General features: G+C 26.7%; 2 protein-coding genes and 1 pseudogene across 2 annotated transcripts; all 3 read left to right on the forward strand.

The window, feature by feature from the left end:
- The first annotated feature begins 318 nt into the window (after positions 1-318).
- LOC114419511 (BON1-associated protein 2-like) lies at positions 319-1519 on the forward strand. Its single transcript, XM_028385194.1, has one exon. It carries the CDS (start codon positions 743-745, stop codon positions 1280-1282), a length of 540 nt encoding a protein of 179 aa, XP_028240995.1. The 5' UTR covers positions 319-742; the 3' UTR covers positions 1283-1519.
- A 13551-nt stretch (positions 1520-15070) lies between these two features.
- On the forward strand, positions 15071-15883 carry LOC114419165 (BON1-associated protein 1-like). The gene has a single exon (XM_028384811.1). It carries the CDS (start codon positions 15189-15191, stop codon positions 15678-15680), a length of 492 nt encoding a protein of 163 aa, XP_028240612.1. The 5' UTR covers positions 15071-15188; the 3' UTR covers positions 15681-15883.
- A 3990-nt stretch (positions 15884-19873) lies between these two features.
- LOC114417657 lies at positions 19874-20756 on the forward strand (annotated as a pseudogene).
- The last annotated feature ends 2884 nt before the right edge of the window (positions 20757-23640 follow it).

Below are 23640 nucleotides of genomic sequence, written 5' to 3' on the forward strand. Positions count from 1 at the left end.
AAATGCTAACAAGTTTGATTTTCTGTCGTTCGTATGGATTGGAGAACATGCATTTTATTAAAAGAGATAAAATATATTTTGTTAGATCTTTACTTTAAAGGTTAGTCTAAAAGAAAAAGAAAAAGAAAAGCTAAATATTAATATTAGATAAAGAATAAAACAACCTTGGAAACGTCGTCAAACACATTCATTTCTCCGTCAAGTCTAACGGCCACAGCCATTTTATAACGTTCGCCCTTCGTAATTGAAAACGTCAAACACGTTCATTTCTCCGTCAAAAACCACGCTCCGTATGTTGTAATTACGGCTCATAAATATAGTTATATTCTAGAAGCAACCTCTCTATTTCTCTCTTCTTTCTCTCACGTTTCCAAAACTCCATATATTTAATTTAACATTCTCATCTCCATTCAACATTAAATTATCCAACACCCCCACATCTCTCATACATCTATTTTTCTTGACTACCATATCTGATTGAGTGGTCGAGTTTGGTTTAAAGGTTAATCCTTTAAAGTATTAAGATTTATTTAAAGGATCGAAAACGGTCGAGCATCTTATATATATTGTATACATTGATATCTGTTCTAATTATTTTAACTTGGGTATTAAGGATTATATATTGTATACATCGATATTTGTTTGTTCCAATTATTTTAACTTGGGTATCTGATCGAAAATTAAGGATTAATTCTTGGAAGTATTGAGATTTTCTTGACATATATATCTTATAAATACATCTATGGCGATGTCAAGAACCGTGGAGATCACAATTTTGTCAGCAGAGAACCTACAAATGAACAAAAAACCCATTAGAGGGAACACATTTGTGACGGTTCAGTCCGACGCTAGCAGTGACACAAGTGCCACAAAAGTGGATTCCGAAGGAGGGAGTTACCCTTCGTGGAACGAGAAGCTTGTGATGGACGCGCCATTGCATGCAAGGTTCATAACAGTTGAAGTGAAGTGCAAGACATCATCGACGGGGTCGAAGAGTGTCGGCGTGGCGAGAATACCGGTTTCCGATTTCGTCGGAGGGTACGTGCCGGAAAATCAATTGCATTTCTTGAGCTACAGGTTGTGGGACGGCAAAGTTAGGAGAAACGGGGTTGTAAATGTTTCGGTGAGGGTGAAAGTGGCACAACAACAACCACAACAACATTTGTGTAATTCGAATTCTACGTCGTTGTCGGCGGTAACGGGAGTGCCGGTCGCCGGTAATAGATCCACCGGAGTTGTGACGGGGATTCCAGCTATTTGGTTGAACTACCAAAGAAATTAATCTTTGAAGGGTAAAAATGAAAGCTAAGCATTCATTGTTTTTCCTTTTCGATTTGCTGTAATATAAAATTGTGACGTACAGCATGAAGAATGAAGAGGGATTAAGAAAAGTAAATTAAGTAAAATTTTACCAAATACTGGCAAATTATTGGCTCAATTACTATTTGTGAGTTTTCCAGTAGTAATTATGTAAATTGTGAATATAAGAAAAGAAATTGCCAAGTGTCTTTTTCCTCTAGTTAAAACTGACGTTGTATATCTTTAATTGTATATTTTTTTACATTTAATTATAGTAAACTACTTTTTATATTATTAAATTGGTGTATACGAAGTTAATTCATCTTTTTTTTTTTAATGATTGTATGCTAAAATGAATTTAATTTTAATTTAAAATACTTCAATTGAGTGTGTGCGTCTAAAAGTGAGAGAGTGAGTGTTTGATGAGGAAAAAAAATAGAATGGCCTCATCAGCTCAGTATGTGGTCTAGAATTGTTTATATATAGATTAGTCTCTGATTCATTATGTTCAATACAATTATAGTGATCTTCGTGTCAATTTCTTACTTCTTGTTTAACTTGCCATTTAGGGAAACTTAATTAGTTGAATTAACTGCCTTTTTTTGCTACACAACTTGATATATACTACTTGATGGACTATTTATGGCAATGTGTACAATGTAGTTTATGAGGTCCCTTCGTGGGTGTAGCTAGAAAGGAACATTTATATTTTTAAATATGCCTCTTTGCCAAAAAAAAAAAATTAATCAGCAAATATGTATTTGTATTAATATAAAAGGCACGAATGGTGCCAAAATCATATACATAACACGCTCATGGTGTCGGGTTACCCCATATTAACTTTGCTACAAATTTTGATCTATGAAAGAATCATTTATTTCGGTGGGTTCTTTGATCAAGGATTGAATCGTGTTTTTTGTTTTGCTTACCTGTTAGCATAGGTATCTAAGCAACTATTGTGTGTTGGCTTATGGTTGTTTAACACTTAAAAATGAATGGTTTCATGGGTGAGATTCTTGACTATATTATGATCTAATTACCGACTCATTAATGCTCAAGTTTGGATTGAAAGACCCATCCATTGACTATGGACAAAAATTGGCCTTAGTGATTCCACAGTCTATCTTTAATATGATTCTTTATTTCTTTTTTTTATAAAATTTAAATTTAATATCTTATTTTAGATATCAAAATTTAGTTTCATTTGAATCAACATAATATTAATAGAGAAAACAAGTTATCTAAAATAATTTTATATCGTCATTATGATTAGTTGAGAATGTAAAAGTATTTATATTATCAATGACCATTAAATTTGTTATAATGTTGTTTAAATAATAAAAACTAAAATGAAAAAATTTAATATAAAAAGAATTTATTTAAAAAGTTAAAGCTTTACAAATATTAAAATAATGACGTCAAAGATTAAAATAAAAAATTTAATTAGAATCAAAGAAGAAAAGATATGATCAAAGAAGAAAAACATAAAAAATAGAAATTATATTAGTCATATACTTGTTTGTATGGACAGCTAGTCCAATTATATCCTTCACTTCTACACAATGAGTATTTCTTAAGCCTATTTGAAATTGATTCATTCATTTCATTATGTATTCGAGTAGTGATCGACCTGCCTATGTCTGTCATCATTTCGAAGGATCAGACATAAAATGTGGACCTAAATATTAAGGCCATGTGTCTTCACTTCTGAGGAAATGAAAGTGATGCTGATAAACTTTAAAAATATTTTCCAACTTGTATATGGGGTCAACAAAGTCATCATAATTTAAATTGCAAAAAACATATGTTGCAATTGCATGCTAGCAAGGTAGTCGAAGTACTTGAAATTGTCCATAATCACACCACCATTCATTCAAATTGATAGTACATGTTCATTGCTCGTCGACTAAGCCGCGTATTACAATTTCTTGAAACTCAAACTTCCCTGCTTCTCAAACATACATGTGAACACAATGCGAGGTAGCAATGTGTTGATTTTCTTGCATCATGTGACATATACGTCGTGACCAGATTGCCAAATGGAATTATTGAAATAATTATATTGTTCATGGTGAAATGGATCAAGGTTTTTTGCATGAAAATTCAGAATTCATGTAATGGAATATACGTCGAACTAGACGATATATATCGCGTGAAGGAGCACTAACGACTGAGGTTGTAAGTTTAATTTACAATTTTAAAAAATTATTGATATTATTATTCATTATTATGTCTAACTTTATAATTTTGAATCACAGTATTATCCTGTTTATCATCAACATCAATCATTTGTAGAATACAATGTACCTCCAGTGCATGTTCCTGGATATATGTCCCAACATCATCCATTACAAGCACAATATCAATCAGCATCTTTCTCTAGATACGCGTCTCAAGGATGTCAACAAAGTTTTCAACCAATATGGTTCTTATCATATATGCCTCAATATTCATTTCAAGTCTCTTCCACTTCAAATGTTTTTTTATGGCCCATCACAAATGTTTGTCACCACTTTCAACACTCCACCATTTGCATATAATCGATCACTATCGAGCTCTTGTTATCATCCATCATTACCTACTTCAATGCATGACATAAAAAAATCATAAAAAAAGGACGTTGCAGAAATAAAAAAATCATATTGCTATTTATAACCGAAAATACCATAAGGGTATTTTTCGCATTTAGGAATTGGCTGGGTGCCCCAAGCAATTTCCAAATTTTATTTTGAAAACAAATTATTTAATCCTTTAAACTTTACTTATTTTTTATAAATAGATATCATAAATTTTAATTTTGTTACAATTAATACTTAATTTTATCTCTTTTAAAAATAGGCCCAATTAGGACACATCTAAGAATCTATTAAAGGAGGATTGAATTTTTTCTTCGTTTTTTTAATTTTTTAAATATCTAATTTTAATAAATAATAATTTTAAAATATATATTACTTTTACGAGTAAAATTGAAACTAATTTTTAATTTAAATCATAATAATTTTAATTGTTATCATAATAATAATAATCATGTAATTAATTTTATACTAATTATTACTTTAATTACTCTTGTAACAATAATAAATACAAGTATTTTTCACAATTTTATACTATCTAACCTTAATCATTCCTATTTTTACACCATATAAAATTAATTTACATAATTTTTATATTAACCAACTTAAAAGTAAATATGCATATACATAAGAAATATTAAAGAAGGGGTATGCACACCCTGTCTCCCCCTTTAGATTCATCGCTAAGTCATTGGAGATCATAAACTTTAAATTTGTTTAAATCAATTCTTAAACACTATCTATTTTACATGCAAAAACCTAAATTTTAATTCCATCTCAATTAACTTTTTAAATTTATCCATTTAATAAATAATCTCTTCTATTAAATTGGATTTAAATGAATAAAAATAATCCCAGATGTTTATTTATTTGATCTCAACTATTTATTAGTTTTATTTTTATAAATCACTTTTCTAAACATACAAATATTTTAAAAATAGAATTAAAAAATAAAATATTTTTTTATTGATGTTATTATTTCCCCTTTTATATATACTTTTTAAACTCATATTCTTTGTTATATTTTAAATATGAAAAAAATGAATGATTAACATTTAAGATAAACAACTTGAAAAAAATTGTACAAAGGATCAATTGAAATGCAATTAAAATTCAAGGTGCCTATTTATAAAAAAAAAAAAAAAAACTAAAGTTTAAATATCAATCATAATAAATTTGAAGTTCATGATTTCTATTTGTAAAAGAGATAAAGTTTAAGCATTAATTGAAACAAAATTAAAGTTTAAAATATCTATTTGTAAAAAAAGAGAATAAAATTTAAGGAATTTAATGCTCATTTCCCTTTTATTTATGTTAATTTGTTGTCACACCATAGTTTGAAAAATCAGTTTAATCTATTGATTTGATTGTGAATTTAATGTTCAGATTTAGTTGTATATCATATTAATCATATAATTGATGGGATTCGGAATGACCCAATCAATTTTATGATTGTACCAGTTACTTAGTTCTATTGAATAAGTAAATCGATTTGATTTAATGAGTTAAACAAAAATTATTTTAACAAAAATTACAACAATTAACACAAACACAAAAAAATATAATACATTCAAATAGATATTGAATCAAAAACCTACAATTTATTTATAGAATCAACATTCTACTAAACTATCATTATTAATTAATAAACTTAGAACATAATTAATACACAAACTTGTATTTTATATTACGTATATCCATTTTTATCATTCAACTACTAATCCATTGACACCCATCAACGAATGCCTTCACCAATTTAATTTTTAAAACTATCATCATAGTATCTTTCAAAGCAATTAATCACCTTACTTTGCATTTATGGTTTACTCCATATGGCAACCAAGCAGGCTCTGTACAGATATTTTGTAGTCTAAGGTAAAAATATTAAATGAGTCTTTTTTTTACAAGAATTTTAAAAAAAACTTAGTATATTATATAAAATATCAATTTTTATATTAATCTTATAGTTTTTTTAGCTACAAAATCATTTATCAGAGTTTTATAATCAAGTAATTTTAACATTTCACTTTCAATATATAAAATAACTAACTCATTCAATCTATCTTGTAACATTGCTGATTTTATATATGATTTAAGCAATTTTAATTTTGAAAAACTTTTTTCAACAGTAGCAACTGTTACAAGGATTGTCAATAAAATTATATATGTAATGTAAATATTTGGAAAAGAATCTAAAACACTTCTCTTAGTATTTTCAATTCTGAAAATAAATCAAGGAGTATTCATTAAACCTTAAAAACTTTTCAAGATTAATACAATATTTTTTCAATTCATCCTCATCTAAAGCTTTAATTTTTTTGGAATCAAATAAAAAACCAAAAATAGTCTCATATTATAAAAATTGTTCAAATTGTGTCTCAATAATATTAATTGATTGATCTAATATGTATAAAAAATACTCAATATGAAAAGATTGTTCATGTTTGTAATATTTAAGATTGATTAATTCAATAGAATTAATTGATTGATATTTTGTAATACTCAATTAATTGATTAATTCTCCAAAATTAGTCTCCACTGTAATACTCAATTAATTGATTAATTCAATAGAGATTGATTAATTCAATAGAATTAATTGATTAATCTAATATGTATAAAAAATACTCAATACGAAAAGATTCTTCAATAGAATTAATTTAATGTTTGTTTTAATTTAAAGTATTAAACTAATATCATAATATGATTTTTTTAAAATTTAAATGAAAACTAAATTTTGTATAATTTTCAAATGAATTATAAACTTCTCAAGTGATTTATAATATATCTATCTGTGTACATATATTAAAATTTTATAATTTTATTAACAGAATAATAATAATAATAATAATAAATATATTACCTAATAATTTAAATTTAAATTAATTTTTTTATAAATACACATAAAATTAAGGTATTGGTGGGAGGCCCAAGATAATGACCTAATTGGCCTTACCATTGCCACGGCACTGAACCAAGGATAGCAATCCACAAAACTGGGGCAGTCGTTACTGCATGTTTCATTATAAATGTTTATTGTTAAGCGAGAATCTTGAACAACAAGCACCAAGTGGTCTAGTGGTAGAATAGTGCCCTGTCACGGTTCAGACCTGGGTTTGATTCTCCGCTGGTGCATTACTTTGGGAACTGTGATGATAACTGCAAGTGATTGATGGGTCAATTACCCTCATCTCCTCAAAGTTGATGAAATCTGCATGTGAGTTCCCTTTATTTTTTTCTATTTTGTATTTCCTGTCTTTTTGTACAGATTTTGTTTATGCTATTTTGTTGTTATATGCATATTAAGCATTTGTTGCTTCAGGTTTTTCAAATAGTTCTTAGGCATTATAATGATTGAAAAGTCTAATTTACATCATTAGCTTTTATAATTAATGTAAATCATGTTTTTATATATTTTACTATTTGAATAATTAATTAACTATATGTTTTTATATGCAAAAAAAAAATAAGACTAACTATTAAAAAAATTGAAGCACAGAGGAAATTATTCGATTTGAGTTACCCTTTAAGTATTAAAAAAATCGCCAAAAAAGAAAATTTCGACTAAGTAAAAATGAGTTGAATTTTTTTATTTTTCCTAAAATGTTTTTTTAGTGCAAATCTCATGTGCACAAGCTTGGTAAATATGGGCTTGTGGGATAATGAGTCGTGCAAACTTTTTGTCTTATTATTTATTTAATTTTTTTAAGAATTGTTTTGAATTTCAAATTCAAATCTTATTGTTCTTTAGGACAGCATCACTACACGACTCAAGAAGTTATTGTTTATGATATTCAACATCATTTCCAACAGTTGTATGATGATAAGGATCGGAATCTTACTATTTATTCTTCAAAATTAGGGAAGATTTCATGTTTGATATTGCATTTAGCACTTGCTTAAGAATACACGTATTTAACTTATGCTTCAAGAAATTTATCATCGTGGTTTTGGAGAATTACTTACATTTATCAATTAACAGGTGAAACCTCGATTTGGAGATTTTTTCTTACTTTTTTATTTTTCTGTGCAAAAGATGCAATGGAAAGTAATTTTTTTTTTCCATTTGTGTCAACTCTAATCTTTAGAGAAATGAATGATGTTATAGCAATGGTAGCGACAATTTCAATCATAAAGTTGCAGCATAGCTTAATGTTATAGAGTTAATTTTTAACATGAATAATGTAAATGCTTTCATGAATAAATCACATTTTTTGTTAGAGAATGGCTAAGAGCCTGAGACGTATCCTTATAGACATTCATTGTAGCTTGGATTGGGCCATAGTGGTTATAAATAGTGATATGGCTAAATATCAACTGATAAGATTAAAAAAAAAAATCCCTACTGTTAAGTTTAAATATACAAAATTGACCTAATTAAAATATGGAGATAATGTTTATATATAAATTACTATTTTCTATAAATAAGATCAATAAAAGGAGAAGAAAGAAAAATGTAAAATAACATAAATAATGTAATAGAGCAAGTTTAAAAATAAATTATAAAAATATTATGCAAATTTATTATAAAAACAATTAACATATCCCATCAAAATATTGGGTAAAGCATGTACCAAAGAAAAGGCTAATGATTCACCAAAAAGAAAAAAAAAATAGAAAGAAAGAAAAGGGTAAAGACCTTATTGAATTGAACATGGTTTAATTCAACTCATAAACACTTTAACTGCATTTCATTAACTCAACCCATAGTAGAATAGCGAGTTCAAAATTTAAAAACCAAAACCTTGATGGCTGGATACAAATGATTTGTTCTTTAGTTGTGTCTTAAAATTAGAAATAAAGAAATAGGTTATGAGCTGAGCTTAAATTTCTCGACTTTTACCAAAAAAAAAATGGGTTGGGTACAAATGACGTAAAATAAATTTATAATTTTATATTGTCGATCAATTATAAAATAATTATCATGATAAATTTATTAAATTTTAAAATAAATATTTTATAAATCATATCAATTATGATTTTTTTGTTAGTTGAGAATGATTTTTTAATACAAACAGTACATGGTCATTAAACTAAGAAATACCATTTAAAATAATTCTGTTTAAAGACAATGTAGAGAAACTAGAAAATATAAGTAAATATTTAAAACAATATTATTTTTTTGATTGGTGAGATAAGAATGAAACACAATTTAGGAATAAATATTTTTTTCTTAGTCCTTCGATAGAGAAAGAAATTTTAATTATTCTGAAATTTGATTAGAAAGTAGATAAAAATTATTTTCATTAATAGTCAAACTTAAATATCATATGAATAATTAATCTTAATTTTAGTTGATTAATTACTTGTGTCTAATTAGTTAATTAGGAACACGCACCAACACACGGTCAACGAGAAGTTCGCTGGTATTTGTAGTCAATATATTATTATTTATCAAAAGTTAGTAGTATAAATCAAAATTAATTGGTACAAGTGATTGATTGGATATTTGAAAAAATCAAAATTCGGAATTTGATCTCTTACTTAAAATAGTTTTTGCTCCTGTTTTTCCACGAAAATGCGTAATTTATATCAATTACACGCAGTTTTATTGCAATGATGACACAATGAAACCAAAGTGCACGACTTAGCTTTTCCTCCTAAGTCCGAGAATTTAGGAGGAGTAAATGAGGAAGTTCCCCTTTAAATTTTAATTTCAATTTACTCCCAAAAAACAAATTTATCGTAATAATAATAACATTGACAAGAGAAAATATTGCAAGTGATATTTTTATTCATTTTTAAATAACAAATTTATCGTAATAATAATAGCAATGAGGAAGTTCCCTTTTAAATAACAATATATTATAAATTTTTTCTCCCAGTAATAAACTGTCAAATAAAAATGTTAAAGGACCAAAACTAAAAGTTCTCACTTAAAAACTAAAACTAAAAATAATGATAATTGTATAAATTAGATAAATAGGTTAACCAAAATTTTATGATATTTTTTTTATAGAAACCACCAATATTTTTTTATGAGTGAAAATGTTATTCAAATTAAATAAAATCATTATAAATAAAAATAATAAAACACTTTCTTTTTTCTATACATATAAAAAATAACTGTTGCATATTCAAAACTTCCATAGTTTATTTATGCAGGATAGTGTATTATTATGGTTAGATATTATTTTATGTTGTAATTTTGTATATAAAAAAGTATAATTAAAAGAAAAGAATTGCATCAAGAAGATTAATGATGTTTATTTATTTGATCTCAACTATTTATTAGTTTTGTTTTTATAAATCACTTTTCTAAACATAAAAATTTTAAAAAAGAATTTAAAAATAAAATATTTTTTATTGATGTTATTATTTCCCCTTTTATATATACTTTTTAAACTCATTCTTTATTATATTTTAAATATGAAAAAAATGAATGATTAACATTTAAGATAAACAACTTGAAAATAAAATTTGTGCAAAGGATAAATTGAAATGCAATTAAAATTCAAGGTGTCTATTTATATAAAAAATGCTAAAGTTTAAATATCAATCTTAATAACTTTAAAGTTCATGATTTTTATTGGTAAAACATATAAAATTTAAGGATTTATTAAAACGAAATTAAAGTTTAGAATGCTTATTTGTAAAAAAAAAGAAGTAAAATTTAAGGGATTTAATGTTCAATTCCATTTTATTTATGTTAATTTGTTGTCACACCATAGTTTTAAAAACGAGTTTGATGCTGCTAGTTTAATTGTGAATTGAAGGTCTGATCAGGTCTAGTTGTATATCACATCAATATGTAATTGATCCCCTCTGTTTCGATGTGATTTAAAATAATCCGATCAGATTTATAGTTGTATCGATTACTCAATTTGATTGAATAAATAAATCAGTTTGGTTGAACCAGTTAAACAAAAATTATCTTTTTTTAAAAAAAATACAACAATTAACGCAAACACAAAAAAATATAATATACTCAAATAGATATTGAATGAAAAACTTAAAATTTATTTAGAGGATGAACATATCACTAAACTATCATTATTAATTAATAAACTTATAACATAGTTAATACACATACTTATATTTTATATTTATTATATCCATTTTTGTCATTCAACTACTAATCCTGTGACACCCATCAATGAGTGCCTTCACCAATTTAATTTTTAAAACTATAATCATAGTGTCTTTCAAAGCAATTAATCACCTTACTTTGCATTTATGGTTTACTCCATATGGCAACCAAGGATAGCAGTCCACAAAACTGGGTCTAGTGGTAGAATAGTACCCTGCCACGGTACAGACCTGGCTTTGATTCCCTGCTGGTGCATTACTTTGGGAACAGTGATGATAACTGCAAGTGATTGATGGGTCAATCACCCTCATCTCCTCTAAGTTGATGAAATCTGCATGTGAGTTCCCTTTACTTTTCTTTTTTTTTTTATTTTGTATTTCCTGTTTTTTAGTACAAATTTTTTAAAATAATTTATAAAAATATTATGCAAATTTATTATAGAAATAATTAACATATCTCATCCAAATATTGGGTAAAGCATGTACCAAAGAAAAGGCTAATGATTCACTACAAAGAAAAGAAATATAAAGAAAGAAAAGGGTAAAGACCTTATTGAATTGAACATGGTTTAATTCAACTCATGAACACTTTAACTGCATTTCATTAACTCAACCCATAGTAGAATAGCGAGTTCTAAATTTAAAAACCAAAACCTTGATGGCTGGATACAAATGATTTGTTGTTTAATTGTGTCTTAAAATTAGAAATTAAGAAATAGGTTATGAGCTGAGCTTAAATTTGTCGACTTTTACCAAAAAAAAGTTTTAAAAAAATGAGTTAGGTACAAATGACTAATAATTTAAAATAAATTTATAATTTTATATTGTTGATCAATTATAAATTATGATGATAAATTTGTTAAATTTTAAAATAAATATTTTATAAATTATATCAATTATGATTTTTTTTAGTTGAGAGTGAATTTTTTAATACATACAGTGATCATTGAACTAAAAAATGTCATTTAAAATAATTCTGTAAAGACAATATGGAGAAACTAGAAAATATAAGTAAATATTTAAAACAACATTAATTTTTTGATAGGTGAGACAAGAATAAAACACAATTTAGAAATACATATGTTTTCTTAATCCTCTGATTTATTAAGAGAAATAAATTTTAATTATTTCAAAGTTTTATTAGAGTATATAAATATTATTAAAAATTATTTTCACCAATAAAACTTGAATATTATATAAATAATTTAACCTTAATTTTAGTTTATTAATTACTTGTTACCGATAACTTAATTAGGAATACAACATTTGAATTTTTCAAGAGATCTTTTATTTATTACTGAATAAATTAGTATTTCCGTGCATTTCTCGTGAAAATTCCTCATTGGCCAGACCCGTATGTAGAAAGTAGAAACACCCACCAACACACGGTCAACGAGAAGTTCACTATTAATGTAGTCAATATATTATTATTATTTATCAAAATTTATTGGTACCAGTGATTGATTGGATATTTGATTTTCTCAATCAAAATTCGAAATTTATCTCTTACCTAAAAATATTACTTTATCCTAAAATGAATCTATCCAATGAAGAATGAATAATCGAGTTTAAAATAAAAAGTCATTCTAGGTTTTAGTTAGACCAAAATAAAAAATACTATTATTTTACATCTGTTCCTAGCTAGTTGAATTACTTTTCGTATCAAATTATTAATTAATAAAAATCAAGCTGTGTTTAAAACAAGTTTCTCATTCTTGTTGTGGATGACTAGGGTGGGAATAGGCTAGATCAGTCTACAGGAGTCTATGATCGACTTGATCTATATAAAGTCTGATCTGAACTGACCTATTTAGTTAAAAGGTTAGACTCAGACTTTTTTAAAAGTCTATTAAATTAAATAGATCAGGTTTAGGCTTATTAAAAAGTCTTATAAGTCTGATAGACCGACCTATATATATATATATACTCATATTATTTTTTGGGTACCAATATATACTTATATTATTTTTTGGTATAATTAATTTTATTTTTGAAACTAGCAGACTTTAATTACACATTACTACTGCATAACTTCTATTCCTATAATCAAGTAAGACTTTAATTACAATTTAGGTGTGAGTTATGTGTCCCTTTATATTTCTTTTTATTTTTATTGACTTCCCTATTCTTGTTAATGTTTTCTTTTTCTTTAACTTTCCTATTATATTCCTCCTACTCCAGAATATTAAATATTCAATGCGAAAAAGACTTTTAAAAAGGCTATCAAGTCAGGCTAGACTTTTAAAAAGGTCAGGCCAAATCAAAATAAAAATATTTGATAGACTATAAATCAGATTCAGACCTCAAAAATTTATCGTGAGTTAAGCTCAGACCTTTTAAAGCCTGACCTAATCTATTTCCACCTCTATGGCTAAGTGAATCATGAATTTAATAACATTTTTATCATGCACTTCGCAATTTTAAGTTGGACAATCAAACATGCATGTTTCACGATGACTTTTGAAACCAACACATTGTTGTATACCATTCTACCAAACGCTGGGTCCTTTGTTTTTGAGATGTGTAGTTTTTGCTCCTGTTTTTCTACGAAAATAATTTATATCAATTACACGAAGTTTTATTGCAATGATGACACAATGTTGCAAGACACGTACTGCAACGTAAGGTTTGTGCTAAACCAAAGTGCAGGACTTAGCTTTTCCTCCTAAGTCCCAGACTTTAGGAGGAGTAAATGAGGAAGTTCCCTTTTAAATTTTAATTTCAATTTACTCCCAAAAAACAAATTTATCGTAATAATAATAACATTGACAAGAGAAATATTGAAAGTGATATTTTTATTCATTTTTAAATAACAAATTTATCGTAATAATAATAGCAATGAGGAAGTTCCCTTTTAAATAACAATATATTATAAATTTTTTCTCCCAATAATAAATTGCCAAATAAAAATGTTAAAGGACCAAAACTAAAAGTTCTCACTTAAAAACTAAAACTAAAAATAATGATAATTGTATAAATTACATAAATAGGTTAACCAAAATTTTATGATATATTTTTTTTTATAGAAACTACCAATATAATTAAAAGAAAAGAATTGCATCGATGTTGATAAATACTTTATAAAAGTAAGATATAAAAAAATTAGGCAAAATTGTAAAATTTGTCTCCCATTTTATCTCCAATTACGGATTTGGTTTCTCATTTTCTCTCCAATTATGGATTTGGTCCCCCTATAATTTAATTCACAAATTTGATCCCCAATTTTATAAATCCCTGCAAAATTGGTCCTGAAAGTCCAATTTGGACATTGGCCGTTAACCTCAGACGTTGACTGCCACGTGTCAATGACACATGCCAACGTCTGAATGGTTCCCTGTAAATGCTTCATTTTTTTAGGTAAAATTACATTTTTGATCTCCCTAGAGTTTAATTCACACATTTAGTCCCCCAGTTTTATAAATCTCTTTATAAATTATTCCTGCAACATTGGTCTTTTCAATGGTTTAGTCACTGGTGCTGGAGACATGGTAGGTCTTGATAAATAAATCTCGCACTTCTTTTTCATCGCAAGTTTTTCACTCACTTGGAACTTAGAGAAAAATCACTCTTTGTCTCTCTCCCACTTCCGGGGTTGTTCAACTTGGGAAAGTGGCACTTGAATCTCAACCTGAGCCTGAAATTTTCAGATCTCTTAGTTTAACAGGTTCTGTAATAACCCCCTATTTTTTTTTCTTTTTTTGCTCCCCCATGCGGTATTATGTGTATACGACTGTTTAAGTGACTTATGTATGACAATGGTATTTTTGTTTGAAATTTGAAATACAACTTCTTCATTAATGAAATTTGACTGAATTTATAAAGGGATTTATAAAACCGGGGGACCAAATGTGCAAATTAAATTATAAGGGGATCAAAATCGAAATTGGAGTAAAATTGGGGAATCAAAAGTACAATTTTACCTATAAAAAATGAAGTTTTTTCAGAGAACCATTCAGACAGTGATACGTGACATTAACATGTAACAGTCACACGTGACAGTTAACGTTTGAGGTTAATAGTCAACGTCCAAATCGAACTTCTAGGATCAATTTTGTAGGAATTTATAAAATTGAGAGACCAAATTTGTGAATTAAATTATAAGGGGACCAAATCTAAAATTAGAGATAAATTGGGGACCAATTGTGTAATTTTGTCAAAAAGTTATTGGCTGTATATTTTTTGCGGCGCAACGGTGAAGTTTAAAAACTAGGCGCAACCGCACCTTTTCTTTATTCAATTCTGATACATCATCCAAATCTGGTTTCACAGGTAAATCACAATCCCCAGTTCATGGCAACCAAACCAAAAGTTCTGGAGCTAACTGTTTTGTCCGCGGAGGGTCTCCACGTAAGGGGTAAACCGGCGAACAAGAACGTGTTCACGGTGGTTCGCGCGGAGTCGTTAACGAGCCACACGACGGCGATGGCAAACGGGAACGAGAACGGGTTCCACACGTGGAACGAGAAGTTCAGGGTGGAGTTGGGGCCGCAAGCGAGGTGCTTGACGATTGAAGTGAAGTGCAAGACGGAGACCGGAGTGGTGAGAGACATCGGAGTGGCGAGAATAGCGGTTTCGGATTTTCTTGGAGGGTCGGTGCCTGATCATAGCTTGCAGTCTTTGTGTTACAGGTTGAGGGATTGGGATGGCAGAGAAAACGGAGTCGTTAATTTCTCCGTCAGGGTGGCGGTGCCGCCGGCTGCTGCTGAGAATGATTGTTCGTCGTCTTCTGGTGGAGTTGTTACTGCCATTCCGGTTTATTTGAATAACTCAATCGACAACTAGCACAAGCAAAATAAGCAACTAGATCTATTGGAATAGGGTTACTGCTTCGTATTACTTTTATTATTATTATTGTTTGGTGAAAAACAATTTGGTGTACACACATTGATGTCGATTTGATTTTTTCTAGTCACCCATGTTGATTTGACTCTGAATCATCATATCATCTCAAATGAGTTATTTAAAGTTAAACAGTGCTATTTAAATATTTTTTTCCTATTAGAATTGATTATTTGATTAATGTGTTTCTTGAGTGAATTACTTAATTGATTATTATAATTTTTTTTTCAATTTAAAATTTAATAAAACTTAAGCTAAGTATTTATTTAGTAATTTTAACATTAGAGTAAATTTTTATGTAATTTTTTTTAATATTATTGTCATTATAAAACTCATAAATTTAAGATAAATAATATATTTAGCCAATAATATAATGAAAATACTCTTAGAAGATTTATGGATTACTATATACCCCTTTCGATCTTTTTTAGAATATTTAATTAGAATTAACTAAAGAATAAATAATTATTTTTATCTTTTGAATGTATAATTTGTTGACAAATACATCCTTAAAATTACTTTAATTTGATTTTGAAAAGTTAAGCAAATGATGGTGTGTCATCAACATTTCTAAACTGTCCTCTATATGTATAATGTATGTGGTTGTTGTGAGAAAAGTGAACGATTATATTTATGGTTTTTTGAGTATATGAGTTGGCAGTTGAGATTTTTCCTGCTATCATGTTAAAATATTTATATATCTCTACAGATTTTATGATATAAGTTTGTTAAAAGGTTGATTGTGTCCAGAAAAAATAATTTGTAGATATTTGTTAATGATGCCTATTTTAGATTAGCTTTAAGTTTCAGCCAATTAGGGACTTGTTAATTTCTCTATTTAAGCTATTGTTGTAACAGTTCAAAGTGTGTAAAAGCTGAGTTAAAAATTAGAAATATATCATATAAGTTTTTGTTCCTCTCTTCTTCTTCTTTACACGTTTATATACTTGTTGTCCTTATTTTATTTTATTTTTCTGTTTTTTTAACAATGTGAAAAGATTTATGTGAGGATCAGTGATGAAAACAAAAGGTGAGGTTATCGTGATTTGTGTGTGGAGCATGAGAAAAAAGTGAGGAGTGGGCTGAAAAAAAGGGTGAGGTTCTCGTGATCGATTTTATAATTAAGTGTGTAGTAGTATTATCTATGAAAACTATAAGTCTATAAGAATGTGGTTGCGCCCTTTATTTTGCATGCGTGTATCTATGAAATAAGCGATATCGTGTGTGAAATCTGGGTGAGAGAGAAAAAGTGCAATGTGTGAGTGAAAAGTATAGATGCCTGAGGTTAGAATGAGAATAAGAATGGAAAAATCGTGAATGTATATTATGTCCAAGTGTGAGTGTGATTAATCAATGTGGACAAAATTGAAAATCGATCAAAATTGTAAATTTGGCAAAACAGGTGACTAATTAAAGTTGTATATAAGTTTCTTTTTTAAACAGATATATTGATAAGAACAAATTAAATATTATAATTTGTTACTCTTTGCTTGCTTTTGAATCTCTTTAAACCTTGCCCAAATATATTTTAGCAGTTCACATTGAAGACGCAAGCAAAAGCATATCCAATGAGTCACGTCCAACTCAAAAGCTAAGAAAATACCCAAACATCACTGTAATGGATAAAGGGTCCCCAGGAATTAAAGCTCCTTCGAATTAAGCTGACTCAGTCATATTGACGAACTCATATTGATGTCGATATATAGTTGTTTCGGTTAAGAAATTAACCTATATATTCTTGTCTGTAATGTGATACGTAACTATATATTGTTTAATTTACGAAAGAAGTTCATAATATAACACAGGAAAATTAGTCAAAATTAGATAGTCTTAAATCATGTAATAGCTTATCTTGTGGAGGCCTCTGGGTCAGAATAACTATTCATAATTAGACTTGTTTTCGTCGTGGAAGAATTGGCAACATTTACTATCCACTTTATTTTGATCCCTGAATATTCATGTAGGCGGATATGCCTAAATTAATATTTTAAAATCAAATTAAAGTAGATAACCACGCCAAGGATGTCAAATTCAACAAAAGTAACATACACAGTTTTCTTAAACTTGACCAACAAAATTAAAGTAGATCACGCCAAGGATGTCAAATTAAATTAAATTATATTGAAAAGATAACATTATAAAAGATCTTCAGATTATAATGCATTCTAATTAAATTAAAATTTATCACATAAGATATTTTACACTTATTTACAAAAAAATATTTATTTAAACTATTAGCAATTTCAACCAAACGGTTTGTCTTTATACATTTATTTTTATTTTATTTTAGTCCTAGTTATTTCCAGCAGTAAAAACTCAAATTGATTAAAACTGATATATGTAAAGATCAAAATAAATAATTTGTAAATATAAGTACTAAAATGTAAATATTATATAAATATAGAGATTAAATGAGTATTAAACTATAAATAAATTTGGATGAAAAAATCAGAATATGTAATAATAGTATTTATGATAACTTAATAGAGAGGTAAAAAAGAAACATGGAGAAGTGAGATAGGTAAAAAGAAAGGAGAAAAAAGGTTAAATTATTCATTTTGTTCCTATAATTTCATAGTTTTTAATTTTTTAGTCCATATAATTTTAAAGTAGTTTTTTTAGTTTCTATAATTTATATCTTAATTCTTTTTTAGTTCCTGTAATTTAAAAATGTTCTTTTTAATTTCTATAGTTTACATTTTAATTCTTTTTTAATCTTATTAATTTAAAAATTATAGAAATTAAAAAAGTAAGAATCATGAAATTATAAAAATTAAAAAGATCACTTTCAAAATTATAGGAATAAAAGAATAAGAATTATTAAACTATAATAACCAAATGAGTAATTTAACCTAAAAAAATAAGGGAAAAATAAAATAAAAGCTGGGGCCCACAAGAAGTTCGCGGTGGAGGTGGGGAAATATGTTTTTTTTTTTTTTGGAAGAATTCTGAAGTCTTGATTCAAATTAAGTCTCAAATTAGTACTTAGAATCAAACGGTAATTTTTTTATAATTAATAACTCGAAACAATTTTATAAAAAGTACCCCATACAATGAATGAGTCTTTTAAAATATAGATTTTTTTATAGGACAATGACTAAATTAAAAGTTAATTGAGCAATAATAAAAAATGAATAAATTATATTTACACTTTTAAAAAAATAATATATTATAATTTAACTTAAAAAAGAAAATAAAATATATATTTTAAAATACAATTAATTTTAAAAATATGAATTAAACATACTTAAACATTAATTGTTAGTTTGAATGCATCTTATTAGATTTATTTAATATTGAATAATTTAAATATTGATTATAAAAACACCAAAAAATAAGATTTTTTTAATGAGTAAGTTATTAAGGAATCAATTTGATATGATAGATAAAAAATGTTACAAATGGAAAAAAAGTGAAAGTTTACATGAATAGAAAAATATGGATAAAAAATATTTTACTTTAAAAATGTAAACTCAAAACTATAATACCTATGGTGTCTTAACTAATTTTAATAAGACTATCTTTAAAATATTTTATATTTAATGTTTTTGTTCTCTTTTTATGTCATTTAATTTTTTTCTTTTATTGTTAATATCAAGTTCCAAGAAATTATAACTTAAAAAAAGTGTTTAATTTATAAATGAAATATATGAATCAGTGTTCTTAAAGTATTAGTTAAGGAATTAAATTTTTTTTTTATTAATAATCATAGGAGAGCAAATTTAAAAATCATATATAGAAGAATACATTTTTACACCCATGTCAATGAAATAATTTAAGGACATTGACTTACTTTTTTCAAATAAAAATATTTTAATACAATTCTACTAATTAATTTTCTTAATTAGTGTAAAGTGGTTTTTTTCATTATATTTAAGACAAATAATATTATTTAAGAGTGCATGAGGGGTTGTTCCAAGGTAATTGCATTATACTTTCCCATACAATTATAAAACTATTCAAATCTTAGAAAACATGTATGCAAAGCAAACTCCATAGCAATGAACATATAAATTACGTACATAATAATAAAGTTCATGGTCAATGCCAACCTCTTAATCTCTTTTTGTGTTTACACGGTAACAAACAGCGTAGTTTTCCTCCCTTAAAATGCTTAACATACCGTGGTTTAATTTCTTCATTTCTTTCCTCACCTTTTCATATCCAATTCCTATCTACTTAAACCCCCCTATGCTCTTCATACACTTTCATCCTTAACATTAACCATTCTTTCCTCAATACTCATCATCACACACTTTGCTTTTTAATTACTCATTTCTTACAACATATTACAAAGTTGTGTGCATATCTACTTTCGTACACTAAAATTCTCATAGATATGGAGGCAAAATCACATTCACAAACCCTAGAGATCACAGTTATGTCGGGAGAAAACATAAGCGTGGATCAAAGTTCAGTGGCGGCGAACGTGTACGTTGTTGTTGGTGCTGAATCTCTTAATTCTTGCACAACCAAAATGGTGAATGAAGATGGGGGAGTGCATGCATGGAATGAGACATTCTTATTAGACGTTCCATCATATGCAAGGTCAGTTACATTTGAGGTGCAATGCAAGAAGTATAAAGGGGTTCGCCCTATTGGGGTAGCAAGAATAGCACTTTCGGATTTTCTGGGTGGCAATAATGTTGTGTCCGAAAGTGTGCCTCAAATGTATTGTTACGGATTGAGGAATTGGGAAGGTCGACGAAACGGGGTTATTCATTTCTCCGTGAGGGTGGTGACACTTGGGGATAATTTGTGTTCAGAGACAAAAGAAGAAAAAGAAACAAAGATGGTGAATTCTAAAGAAACTGAGCATGAGGTTATGGGATTTCAGGTGAACTCGAAGAATTCAAATGATGTTGTCATTGGCATTCCAGTTCGGTGGAGTTACCAAAGTGCTATTGTTTGAAGTTCATTTGTGTTTGTAATGAAAAGAAGAATGTTTGCTCGATACAACAATAAAATTAAGTTGGAAAAATATATATAACTTTTATAATTAAATATATATTTTTTGTACGTTATTGTATTTTTTTCTCCTAAAGTACTACATACTTGACGACAAAAATGCTAAATCAGTTGAAAAGTCTTTGTTTTAATTTAATCAAATGTCTAAAGTTTGAGTCCCATTAGTTGCATGTATTAAACATTTAACGAGATAACTTTATCATATAATGATTGTAGTTAAGCTGGAACAAGTTGTTCCAATTAATTTACATACTTTGGTGATGTCTAGCTAATATGATGTTTAATTAGGTACATGTATCTTAAAATAAAGAAAAAAATATATTTAATTAGATAACATGATATTGTTATATTCTCACTAAAATTACAATTTGAAATTGTAAGTTGTAACTAATTCTTATTCTTGTATATTATTATGAGTAGTTGAAAAAGTAAAAAAAAAAATGTAGAATAATTTATGACAATTGTAATTGAAATTAAATTGAGAGAATTTTTTTCTGAATTTTTATCAATTGACTTGAATTTGAAATGGTTGTTTAAGGAATTCGAATTCATATCATTCGAAACAACAATATGTAAATACTATTGATTAACAATTTAGCTAAATTCACCACTAAAAATTACTTAAGTGCATGTATATATCGATGTAATGATTTTTTTAAATAAGAAAAAATAATAAATTGTACAGTTTTTTGGAAGAAAAGATAAATAATATATAAGAAAAACAAAATAGAGAAAAAAATTGAAGTACTTTTTTTATTTTATCAAAATTAATAGAATGAAGTAGTTTATACTTTATACTCTAATCTTTATGGTTTTTTTAATAAGTCCAACAACTTATCAAAACTAAACAAGAGCAAAAGGGATATTCACTTGCCAGGGTGTTCAAAAAAGTTAGTTTGGATTGAATAAGATTATAAGGGAATTTAAATCAAATTAGTTTTATTTTGATCTAGTTGAAGAAAAAATAAGTATATTATTTTATAAAATTAATTCGGTCAATCGAACTGTTGTTTCTACAAAATGTTAACTAAATTGATTTTTATTTGAAAAAATACTTTAAAAACCCATTCAAAACTAGTTTAGAATTAATTTAAAATTAGTTAACAATTAATTTAATTTAGAATCAATTTTTTAAAATCAACTAAATTTTAAACTAATTTCTAAATCAATTTAACTATTCAAATATAAAATCGAACCAATTAAAAAAATTTAAAACTAATTCGGTTTTTTTAGCAAATTAATTTTTCACACCTCTTCTTCTTCCGAGAAGTCACAATTGCAATTCAATGTGAATCAAAAAAGACAACTAGAAAAGAAGGGAGAAACCCTCAAAGTCCTAACCAGCGTACAGCTGCGTGTCACATCCAACACGCAAAAAATTTATTCCATGGTACCGCGAGTAAAAAAATTAATGATCCCAACAAATTCAGATTAAAATTCGACAGTTTGATATATGTAAAATTTAAAATTTAATCTTGACAATGTAAAAAATTTCACACTTAAAGTGGGTCCAAATTAAACATTTTTTAATTAAAAAGAGGAAGCTATTACTCTCTCACTAATTTATGCGCTTCGTACGATGCTGACAAGAATATTATCATTAATAAGTTTTTTACTAATATATATTTGTCATGAAATAAACAACGTTCATTATTATTTTAATCTTTGGATTAATCTGAGGGATCTAGGAAACTTGTTACCAAAGGTACTAGGCGGGTACTGAGATTTTATGTACTCATCACGAAAATTAAGTTGGATTCTTTTATATTTAAACATTTAAAATATAAACATATATTGTATTTATATAAAAAAGCAGACACATATTTTCATTAATATATATATATATATATATATATATTAAATGAGTAATATAATTCTAATAAATATCAAAATGATATATTATATTTTTTTTATTTAATTTACTCTTATGCAATAATTTATCATTCAATATATTTCTAAAATAATTATATAACATAAATATATATACATAAAGTATGCATGACAACATGATAAATTAGTGATGGGTTTAACTTTTCCTAGTCCTTTGCAAAAGACATGATAAGTTCAAATTTAAAAATATAAATTTATATTTTCTAAATTTATCTTCATACCGGTTAAATTTTATAGATTTCGATAAATATGTGAGAAACTCATCACATTTTTTTATAACTTTAATATACTTATATATTTATAATTTAATTAATTTTATATTTAGTTTAATTTGATTGTTATTGTTTATTAATCTATCATCAATAAAATATCATTTCATATTAAATATTATATATTTCTTTATTCTTTATTAATATACTATATTTTGTTTTATTCATTTAAAAAAAAATAGTTATATTTATTTATAATTTGATTTTTTGTCTGTGTTTTTTATTTTATTAAAAATATATTTTTAATCTATTATAATAGATCAATTACATGTTAATATGTTTCAGAGAGTTAAAAATTGATTATAAAAATAATACATAAAAAAAACTGATATTCAATATAATAATATTTTAAATCACATGTCATATCTTAATTTTAAAAAAAAGACATGAAATAAAAAATATATTTTTTAATTTAATTATAAAAACAATATAAATAATATAAAACAATTTGTTATATGACTATATTTTTAAATAAAAATATTTAAATCTCTTTTAGCTGTGGATCCTGTTTGGTGCCACCTCTAAACAGATCCAGAGCCGGCCCTGAAAGGCACATGCACATGCATTGTCCACACAAAACATCATTCAATTTCAATAACTATATAACTATACAATTAATCTTCTCAAAGATACCACGTTACCAACCAAACAACGCACTCTCTGGTGTACTCAATATCTTCCAAGAATCCTGCCGTGCAAATCACTAGTCAAAGTCAAAAGTAAAAAAAAGACCATTAACACGTTACTGAAAACATCGAAACAAATTGATAATTTTC

This window comes from Glycine soja, chromosome 7, assembly GCF_004193775.1.
Source record: "Glycine soja cultivar W05 chromosome 7, ASM419377v2, whole genome shotgun sequence".
Classification (NCBI taxonomy): Eukaryota; Viridiplantae; Streptophyta; class Magnoliopsida; order Fabales; family Fabaceae; genus Glycine; species Glycine soja.